This window comes from Garra rufa, chromosome 16 (assembly GCF_049309525.1).
Source record: "Garra rufa chromosome 16, GarRuf1.0, whole genome shotgun sequence".
In the NCBI taxonomy this organism is placed as follows: domain Eukaryota; kingdom Metazoa; phylum Chordata; class Actinopteri; order Cypriniformes; family Cyprinidae; genus Garra; species Garra rufa.
Window position 1 is genome coordinate 4,706,552 of NC_133376.1, and position 11,379 is coordinate 4,717,930.

The 11,379-nt window shown below is 35.1% G+C and overlaps 1 protein-coding gene across 1 annotated transcript in view; it reads left to right on the forward strand.

The window, feature by feature from the left end:
• The window catches only part of tcirg1b (T cell immune regulator 1, ATPase H+ transporting V0 subunit a3b), a 39,086-nt gene that overhangs the window by 25,484 nt on the left and 2,223 nt on the right, over positions 1-11,379 (forward strand). Inside the window, exons 14-19 of the mRNA XM_073820135.1 lie at positions 59-177; positions 4,830-5,043; positions 7,438-7,551; positions 7,630-7,710; positions 9,822-9,942; positions 10,023-10,194. Of these exons, the coding sequence (XP_073676236.1) occupies positions 59-177; positions 4,830-5,043; positions 7,438-7,551; positions 7,630-7,710; positions 9,822-9,942; positions 10,023-10,194 (821 nt within the window). The remainder of the gene's footprint in view (positions 1-58; positions 178-4,829; positions 5,044-7,437; positions 7,552-7,629; positions 7,711-9,821; positions 9,943-10,022; positions 10,195-11,379) is intronic.

An 11,379-nucleotide genomic window follows, 5' to 3' on the forward strand; every position in this document is an offset into this window, starting at 1 on the left:
TCATTGTGGTGGTGTACTAAGAAATACTGAACAATAACCAATTCTTTATCTCCCTCAGATTTGGGGTCTGTCCAATAATCATCTGACGTTCCTCAACAGCTATAAGATGAAGATGTCGGTCATTGTTGGAGTCATCCATATGACCTTTGGTGTGTCTTTATCCTTATTCAACTACATGTAAGTATGTTGTTCTTTGCTGTTCTTGAGGATTTTTTCATGTTTTCTGCAATTTGGTTACTATTTGACTGCATTTATACTAGTGGTGGGCCGTTATCGGAGTTAACGTGCTGCGTTAACGTGAGACTCTTATCGGGCGATAAAAAAAATATCGCCGTTAATCTATTCTCAAAGTTGGGTTGGGAGCTGGGTCTAAACTACGTAAGCTATGATGACTTTCACCTTGATATTTTACCGCGGATGACGTATATCTAGTCGAATTGCACTGTAGGGGCGAGAACAAGTCTCCAACTTCTGTGAAATGACCACATCAAATGAGACGTGCTGACATTGATGCAGTTATGAAGCCGCTTCAGGGCAGGTTCGTGCGTTGCTAGACCCTTTTTACTGGGGCACGTGTCCCAGTGAAAATCTGCTGTGCCCCAGTAAAATCTCAAGTTTGAGTTATAATTTACTTTGATAATCCCGAAATAAAGACATTAAACTATATGCAACAACTGAATTGACGCTTCTAAAAGCAACGCAGTTTAATGGAAGACTATGTACGCAGAAATCCATGCCCGTGCGCGTCTGTGTATTTAACGGCAACATGCACGTCGTGCAGCCTTTTGCGCAGAAGTACTTGGTTACACAAGTTTGTATAGTTAATTATGTTGTAAATGCAATTGTCAAGCAGTTTGTGATGCATTTTGGAAACAGGAGATGAGCGCCTGGTCTAATGCGCCACCTGACTTGAGAAACCCGTTCTCAAAGACTTACTTTTAGCCATTATTTAAGTAGCACACATATTCTGAATGCCTTCAGCAGAATTCAAATTAGCCATTTTAATCTAGATTAATCTAGATTAAAAAAATTAATCTATGCCCACCCCTAATTTATACTTATAATGATTCCTGAGGTGTCAGAATTTAGAAATAATTAGCCATTATCCAGTATACTTATTTTTTACCTTGAGTTTACCCAGGAAAATGCTCTGAATTAACAGGGTTAACAAGGTTTAACATTAGAATCCTTCGGAAGGTAATGTCATTTTTAGTCCAGTGATCCTGTTGGTGTTATTTTCGTACTTGCCATATATTGCGTGAGTGTGCCAGGATAAAGAGACGTTGATAAAGTAGAATCTCTTATATCTGTATGACCTCTTTTTTTTAAGTCCAGAGTTCAAAATGATCTTTTTGCAACATGCTAAGGGCAGTTAAACTGAGAGCATTTACTAGCCTTAAATATTGCTTTCTTAACATGTATTTTTGTATAATATATTATAATGTAATATAAAAAGTTTCATTGCGCTACACAAACAAATAGCTTACAAAGTGCTAATCTGCTGGAAAGAGATTTGCCATACTAGCCATTAACATCTGCTGTAGTGTCTCTTTGTTGAGTTTTGCATGAAACGTGACAGATTCGGATCAAAGTCTGAAGTTTTTGTAGCTGGAGTCTGAGTCAAGTCTTGAGTCTTTGGTCATTTAAAAGTCATTTAATGGCTCCCTAAAAAATCCCATTCAGAATCCTCATGTGTTGAAATCTTCCTATTTAAGAAGCTGTTTTATAGGCTATAGACAAAATATATGATCTATGATCTTTTTTTTTTTTTGTTTGTTTGTTTTTTAAGATGTAAGTAGGGCTGCAACTAACGATTATTTTAATAATCGATTAATCTGTCGATTATTTTTTTCGATTAATCGATGAATCGGATAAAAAAAAAAAAACAAGGGATTTACAACCCTTTATTCAAAAACAGAACTAAAATCTTTAGAAAGTGCACGAACATGTTGCTCCTTGAACTGTTATAATAATAATAATAAAATAAAAATGGACTAACACAAAAAACATACACATGTATGCTTTACATCTGCCAAATATATAGACTAAATAAACTAAAATTACTATCCGTCAAGACAGCGGCTTGCTGTGGTGTACATGATGCATTTCCCATCAAGAAGCCTCTCAAATTAAATTCCTCAGTGCGCATTAAAAAAGTCATGTGACTTTGCACGCTGGAACGGGATAACTTGACTAACTTTCTGCTACATTCATTCTGCCATGGCGGTGTTTAGTGTCCTGCCATCAGCAGCGACCAGCTGGAAGAGTTCCGCATTCAAATGCACGCAAAACTGGCCTCAAAGCCCCAGCAAAAGTAATTACCATGAATGTGTCAAGGCAAAAATTAAGAAAATATTCGAATTACTTATTAATAAACTAGTATTTTCTGATTCAGTGTTGCAAAGATGAAATTGACGATCCTGCCATCTGCTCATTAATGCCTAATGCATCTTTATGGATTAGCTAATGAAAGATTTTTCTTTTCGATTTTAATTATTTCGTTTTATAGTAAAATAATAATTTAAAGCTTTCTATAGATATTGTGTTTGTGAGGCAATTACCTGGGTTTCGGTTAATTATTGTGAAGCGCTCCTGTTTAAACCAAAGATATCAAGCGTATTCTGTTTGTTTTCTTTAAGAGCACATTTTGTTGATACTGTTAGTACACACAAACTAAGGTAGACCCTTTACAGTTCCGGCCCGGGTGGTAAATTACTCTTACCTTTATGAGCAAAAAAGAAATTCCACATTGCACTGGCGTCTCCATGTCCTGCAAAGCGCGCTTCTCTCCGCACAAACTTTGGAATTATCTTGATTGAATGATTAAACTAATATTGTGATATGTTTTAAGTTTTTTATATCAATGGATTTTAATTTAAACCGCGATGAATTAAGCAGGCTTTTGATCTGTCTGCCGCTGTTTGCTAGGTATAACTTTAAAAAACAAAAACTTGAATTTAACAAACAAAAAGTGTTCCAAATATATCTCTAAATTAACTTTATAAACTAAAGGAACGAAAATAAATGTAATCACTTTGCTATTAAAATCAGCAGCTGTGTAATGAGGAAGAGAAAGAGAAAAAAAGACAGTCGGACTGGAAATTCAGTCGGCCAAAAATTGATGAGCTGTCGGACATTTTTACAAGGAATGTTTGTTTAATAACCTATATAATATTCTTAGGCTACTTTCTTAATTAAATATATTATTTCTTTGATTTATTTTAGCGTTTTTAGGCTGCTTGTTAGCTGACTGAAGTGTAGGCTATATATAAAAAAACAACGTGCCACCGTCACAGCCCTATTCAAAACTGAGACGATTTCACCTCAGCAGAGCTCCTCTTTCTCCTTACGGTTGTGGTATGTTTTCGACACATTATACAGACAGACAGTGTTACAAAAACTATAGAAGTAGTTTTCTCCATCTCCACTATCCAACGACCCGTACAGCAGCTGTTTTGCGATCGAGCATTGGCTGCTGTGAAAGTACGCTAGCCAAAGTAGGGTTAAATATCAAACATGTTTGATATAAATCGGGGCAGCATATATATATAATGTAGAAACGGTGCTTTATGCTCAAATGTTCCAGTTTTGCGCATAAGTTAAATTCGCATTTTTGGATGGAAACACAGCTTATGAGGTGCCGAACTCTGCTGGCATCAGTGCGGGAGAGAGACCGAATGTGTCCACTCCGCTCTGCGCTCAATTTTTTTTTTAAATATATATAATAACAACCAAATGTCTCTGCGTTGCGCGACACAACGAATCGATTATGAAATTCGTTGCCAACGCTTTTAGTAATCGATTTTTATCGATTTTATCGATTCGTTGTTGCAGCCCTAGATGTAAGGTTAATGTACTTTAATTAAGAGTGCTTTCTACCATGACACATAAAGAAACATGTGACACAGATATTACAAACCCATACAAATAAAGTATTTATTTTTGATTAAAGTTTCAAGAAGCGCAGCCTCTATATTTTCCAAGCAGAGGAACCTTTTTACATGTATTTACATTTACATACATGCAAGGCCATGTGACAAAATTGCTGTTGCTGTTCAGGGGTTTCCTCCTGAAATCTATACCTTTTTTTACTTAAAAGCATTATCTACTAAAAATGTCTACAGTAATCAAATTGTTGTCATCTTGAGCAGAAAAGAAATATAACCAGCAGTTTTAAAGTTTAAGTTATATCCCTGCCATCTAACAACATGATTATTTTGAAATAGCCTACGGATTAATAATGGCAAATTTAGATCAGAAACATCTTGTCACATCTGGTTTGAACAGTCCAAGTCAAAGGTTATTGATAGATAAATAGATAGTAAGAAAAATAACTAGATTTGCAGCATTGTTTGTTCTGCTGTGTTTTAGAGAAAGTAATCATCATTTTGGTGCTCACTGTGTTTCTGTTGGTAAAACAACCGCGTCATGGCGCCGCCAGGGAGTTAGAGAAAGCACACAGAGTTGAAAGGGCTTGAATAAAGTGCAAAAAAGTTTAAAGCGCTACAATATATTTGCTCACTTAAAATGGTGCTGCTGTTACAGCTTGTGGTCTGAACTGCCTTTTGAATATCAGTTATATAAGTATTTAAGGATAAAAGACTCAAATTGCTTTTAAAATATTCACAAGTTATTTTTCTCAAGTTGAGTCAAGTCTGGAGTCATTTAGGTCGAGTCTGAACTTAAGTCTGAAGTCTATAAAAACTTGAGTACCCATCTCTGCATTCAAGTCCTGAAGATTCTAATTAAAATGATGTATATAAATTATTTTGTCACCATGTGAACCATGGATAATTTAACTCACTAACTCTTTTTCTCCTGCTGTGTAGACACTTCAAAGATATCAGCAGTGTGTTTCTGGTGCTGATCCCGGAGTTGTGTTTCATGCTGTGTCTTTTTGGATACCTGATCTTCATGGTGATCTATAAGTGGGTGGTGTACGGACCCATGAACTCTGACTCTGCCCCCAGCATACTGATCCATTTTATAGACATGTTCCTGTTTACTGAGAATAAGGACAACTTGCCTCTCTATACGGGACAGGTGTGTACTTGTTGTGATGTGATCTTTGTCTTTGTATTGCAAAATACAACCTCAATTCCAGAAAAGTTGGGACATTTCGTGAAATGCCATAAAATCAAGAATTTGTCTGTTCATTCTCTTTAACCTTTGTTTATTTTGACTAAAGTACTAAGGAAAAATTTCCCCAAAAAATGTTTTCAGTGGCCAACTTTTAATTTAATTTTGTAAATATAACCAAATTTTGTTTTTTATGATTGCAGCACACTCCATGCATGTTTAACACTATGCCACATCAACTTTTCCTTTAATTGTTTGGGAATTGAGAATAGTAATTCTGTCTGTGTCTACAAAACGACGCAGTTGTTGCACATACAGAATGAGACATGGCATTCTCTAGATTGTAATAACCAAGGATTTCCCATGAAAGATGTCATCTTAAAGGAAGTATATGTGTCTGTACAATCCCAATACATGCCTACATTTCAATGGTGCACCCCCATACCGTGGCAGTCGTTGTAGCTGCAGAATGTGTTAAAGAGATAGTTCTCCCCTTGTTTATCTGCTTACCCCAGGGCATCCAAGATGTAGATGACTTTGTTTCTTCAGTAGAACACAAACAAAGATTTTTAACTCAAACCGTTGCAGTCTGTCAGTCATATAATGGCAGTCAATGGGCACCAAATCTTTGAGAGTAAAAAAAAAAAACATACACAGACAAAACCAAATTAAACCCTATGGCTCGTGATGATACATTGAGGTCTTATCTGTGCAAGAAACTGAACAGTATTTATATCAGTATTTACCTCTGACCCACCGCAACGTTCAGCTGTATGGAGCGTGTTCACAACAGTCAGCGCGTGATGTGTCAACACGCTCTGGCAATGTAGTCGGTGAAAAGTCAACACTCCCGGATGAGTTTGCACAAGGAAACGTAATCTTTTAGTTTTTAATCGGTTGCCAGAATCAGGATAAGCACCAGTAATTACCATTTTGAGTAGCCTCCATGCACTGTGTAAACAATGAGTGTCACGTGTGCATCTGCTATGCAAGAGCTTGTTGACGCGTCACGCAGCGGCTGTTGTGAACACGCTCAATACAGTTGAACATTGCGGTGGATCAGAGGTAAATAATGATGCACAGACTGATCATTTTGTGTCTTAACACCTCAATGTATCATCACAAGCCGCAGGGTTTAATTTGGTTTTGTCTGTGTATGTTTTTTTTTACTCTTAAAGATTTGGTAACCATTGACTGCCATTATATGAGTGACAGACTGCAACGGTTTGAGTTAAAAATCTTTTTGTGTGCTACTGAAGAAACAAAGTCACCTACATCTTGGATGCCCTGGAGGTGAGCAGATAAATATCAAATTTTTGAGTGAACTATCCCTTAAGAGACAGCAGTTTTCTCAAGTACTCCTGAGCCCATGTAGCTATAGTTAACACAGCAGCATTACAGTTTCTTATGCAATGCCATCTGAGGGCTCAAACAGAAAAAAGGGGTTTAAATTTATACCTTTTGGGGTAGAACAGCTTGTCACTGAAGCAGTACCTTTAAAAGGACATATTTGTACCTTTTTTTTTACCCCTAATAGGTACCTATTAGTACCTTAGAGTAGTACCCTTAAGGTACTAATATGCATCTATTAGGGATACAAAAAAAAATAAAGGTACAGAGATGTCCTTTTAAGGGTACTGCTCCAGGTACAATTCTGGAAACTTTTTTTCTGTGTGAAGGCCATGCATATTCACCAGACTGGGTTCCCTGAATATTTTCACAATATTGTTGTAGTTGATAAAACACCTAAATTCTTTGTGATTTTCTATTAAAAAATTAGATTTTTGATTTGTTTGACACTTTTGTCATGAAATTTGGTGATGAGACATTATCCAACTTCGCTTGCAAAGACTAAAATGCTCCTTTTATACCCAAACATGATATCCTCACCTATTTCCATTTCACCTGCTTACTGTTTCAAAATGGTTTAATTGGGATATTCTATAACCTTTTCACTTTTATTTTGCCTCTGTTCCAACTTTTTTGGAGTGTGTCGCAGCCCTGAAAATCAATATGTGGTTATATTTACAAAATAAAAGTAAAAGCTGGTCACTGAAAACATTGAAATTTTTTTTCTTTGTACTTTAGTCCGGTAAATAAAGGTTAAAGCAAATTAACAGATAACATATTCTTGATTTTATGGCATTTCAGGAAAACTTTTAGAATAAAGTGTTTGTTGGGGGCTTAGGCTATATCTAAAAATGATGATTTAACAATAACAGACCACTTTGCTTATGATTTGTCTCAATATGGTTTATTAAACAAACATGAAACCTGGATGTGACTGTATCCCAAACATTATTAGCTAAAATTATCAACCTAAATTAATCAAACCTGACCATCTCTTTGTGTCTGTAGATGATCGTACAAAAGGTTCTGGTAATTGTGGCCGTGTTGTCTGTTCCTGTGCTGCTCCTGGGGAAGCCAATTCAAGAATACATCTCACACAAGAGGAAGAGAACTCAGCTTTCAGTGAGCGATCCTGCTGTATTTATGTACTTAAGTGTTCAGTTAGTGCGTGTTTGTATATCTACGCTCTCATCTCTGTAGGGAGAAAGACGTCCACTGCTAGCAGAAAACGGCTCAATAAATGCTCACCAAGGAGAAGGGGATTCAAGAGGAGGAGAAGAGGTAAGATGGAAAAACTGTTTTTGTTTTTTTTGTTGAGAGAATTTATTAAAATGAACAATATTGACAAATAGAGTAACTAAAATGAATCTGACTTCTTAAATTTTCATGTTAAGTTATACTTTTTTCATTCCTCTTATGTTCTGAATCATGTTACATTTAAGGCAAGACACTGCAGGTGAATATGGTAAAAAAAATTAAGTAATAGTTATCACCTTACTTACCCAGTTGATTGATTACATTGATAATTGCAAACATTTTTTGTATTACAAGTTTTATGAAATGTTAGGTTTCAATATGCAAGGTAGGCATTATTATTGAAATATGCACTAATTTGCATACATTTCTAGTGCAAAAATCTAAACACTGGATGAAGTCGGTTTCAAAATTCTTTTTTGACATATTAGAGTCAAAAGTTTTTACAGAGGTAATACAGAGTCTCATTTCGTCATGACATAATTCAGAAAAAACTTAGAACAGACAGATAAACCATTGTTGGGGGGAATAAAATGTATAAAATCAAGCAAATTATATATGTACAAATCCCTCTGTAAAAATCTACAGAATATAGACGGGAATAAAAATGTAAAGATTGGTGTGTGTAAGTGCTACTGAAGTGGAGATTTAATAATTTACCAAAAAGTTTTTTTGAGAAAACGGCCTTTGAAAATATGCAAAATAGATAAAGTGCTATAAAAGAAACACTTAACTGTGTCTTTTGGATGTTTTCTTTCCACTAGTCTGAAAAAACACTTAATAAAACACAAAAAAATCTCAAACTTGATAGGTGCATGTTCAGGGCTCGAAAAATTTCAAAATCTCTGGTAGCCCTTCGGGCAGGTACTCTTCAGATTTTGGTAGCCCGAAAATTTATTTAACTAGTCCAAATAAAAAAAGACAATTTTCTTTTTAAATATAGAAAATCATATGGGAGTCTAAATGTCAATCAAAAATGTTTTCAATACACAAATATAAACAAATATCAAGGAAGGAATTTTATTTCACTATTTAGTTTATCTGCAGAATTTTAAAATATCAATTTAAGGCAATTTCTTTATTTTGAAGAGCTGCACAAGTAAAATGAACACAGTATGAGTGGGGTTGGACAATGTACAATATAATATGTGACCCTGGACCACAAAACCAGTCATAAGGTTAAATTTGACAAAACTGAGATTTATACATCATATGAAAGCTCAATAAATAAGCTTTCTATTGATGTATGGTTTGTTAGGATAGGACAATATTTGGCCGAGATACATCTATTTGAAATCAGAAATCTGAGGATGCAAAAAAATAAAAAAGACTGAGAAAATCACCTTTAAAGTTGTCCAAATTAGGTTCTTAACAATGCATATTACAAATCAAAAATTACATTTTGATATGTTTACAGTAGGAATTTTACAAAAAATCTTCATGGAACATGAACTTAATTTCCTAATGATTTTTGGCATAAAAGAAAAATCTAAAATTTTGACCCATGCAAATATTTTTGGCTGTTGCTACAAATATACCCCAGCGACTTAAGACTGGTTTTGTGGTCCAGGGTCACATATTTAGTCATAAAATGATTTATAATTCAGATACAGGTTCACACAAAAACTACATATCTTATACAATGGCATTTCAGCCTTTATACCATTTAAAAGGGATAAATTAAGTATATAATTTATTAGATTTATTCAAAACATACATATTACTGTCTTAATTGTTTATATTTTTAGAAGGCACATTAAGGGGCCGTTCACATGTCGCGCCTAAAAACGCGTGGAAAACGCTAGGCGCGCCGCTTTCTTCCTGACAAAACGTTATGGACTTCATGTCTATGGACAAAACCATTTTTGTACAGCACTGTGACAAATATAAATCATGATGCCAAAATGACTGTAAGGCTGTATCTCTGCAAAGCTTTCTTATTTTGACATCAAACTTTATTTGTGCCACTGTCACCTCACACTGACCACACCATATCAATATGCTTAAAATCATAAATACGTCTTTAATTGCTCATTGATGCAGGTAGGCCTGTAATTGCTGCTTACAGCTATATTTGGTTGAGTTATTTTTGATCATTTTTGTGTTCTGTCTTTCCGTCTTCCATTATTGTTTGTAAGGAGTTTGATACAGCGAACGAGTTCATGCACCAGGCCATCCACACCATCGAGTATTGTCTGGGCTGCATCTCTAACACCGCCTCATACCTGCGGCTCTGGGCCCTCAGCCTGGCTCACGCCCGTAAGTGCACCCTCAGGTGTGTTTCGTCGCTGTCGTAATTACTGAGGAGCGTCTTGTCATCCTGTGTGTGTGTTTTTCAGAGTTATCTGAGGTGCTGTGGTTAATGGTGATGCGGATCTCCTTCAAGCAGCTCAGTTATGTTGGCTCTGTCATCATGGTGGCTATATTTGCTGCCTTTGCTGTGCTAACAGTATCTATCCTGCTCGTCATGGAAGGCCTGTCCGCTTTCCTGCACGCACTTCGACTTCACTGGTGAGAGAAACATGCTTATACACGCACATCTATTTACTTATTTATTTTTAGTTTCTCATTCTACTCAAAAAATAGTTAAGATAAAGAAGATAAAAAGTGTTGTCATTTATTTTATCTTTGTTATTTAAAAAAATAAGAACAAAGATACACATTACAAATAAAATAAAATAAAATATGAATTAACACTATATACTTATACACTATATACATTAAGTGTACATTGATTCTTATTAAAGCAACTGTATTAAAGTTTTTCAGTCAAGAGCAGTGAGTGAATTTTCTCTTTGTGTTTTGTTGTTTAATTCGCATTAAAAGACCAGTTCAGCCGGAAAATGAAAATTTTGTCTGTTAATTCTGTCATAGTGTTTTATTTTCAGATGAAATGATTGTTATTTTTTTAATTACGCGAGCGCGTTGCTTTGTGTTGAAGACAGAAGAAAGTGTGTACAGATCAGAGGCACGCAGTAAATAAATAAACCCAGTATTTATAATACGATTTTCAGACCCTTAAACTTGACTTATTTTATTTCTCACATGAAATTCTGCAAAAATAGTTTGTTTATGATAAAAAAATATATACATTTCAGCATTAGAATAATCAGAATCATCTGCAAAGTTTTAATTGGTTTACATGGTTATGACTACTAAAAATAACCTGCAGGGAACGTTCTGGGAACGTTCTCTCTAGGTTATAAAAATAAAAATTCAAAATAACTTGCAGGGAACATTCTGGGAAGGTTCTTTTTAGGTTATAACATTAAACCTAAAAATAACCTGCAGGGATTGTCTTGGGAACGTTCTCTGTAGGTTATAAAAGTAAAACCTAAAAATAACCTTCAGGGAGTGTTCTGGGAACATTCTTTATAGGTTATTAAAAAGAGAACCTACAGGGAACGTTCCTAGAACGTTCTCATTTGGTTCCCAAAAAAAACAAACAAATGGAAACCATATGGGAACGTTAGGGGAACGTTTTGTGTTTGCTGGGGTACTGTCGCTTTAAGGGCTGTACGCATCTAATAAACAGGCAGGTTTTTCTCTCAGTTGTTTACTTTCACCTTAGACATAAATAACTGATTATATGTAAACCTTGTGTGTTTTGACAGTATTAAAATTGTCATATTGCACACCCCTAAAATAAAATATATATATATATATATATATATATATATATATATATATATATAT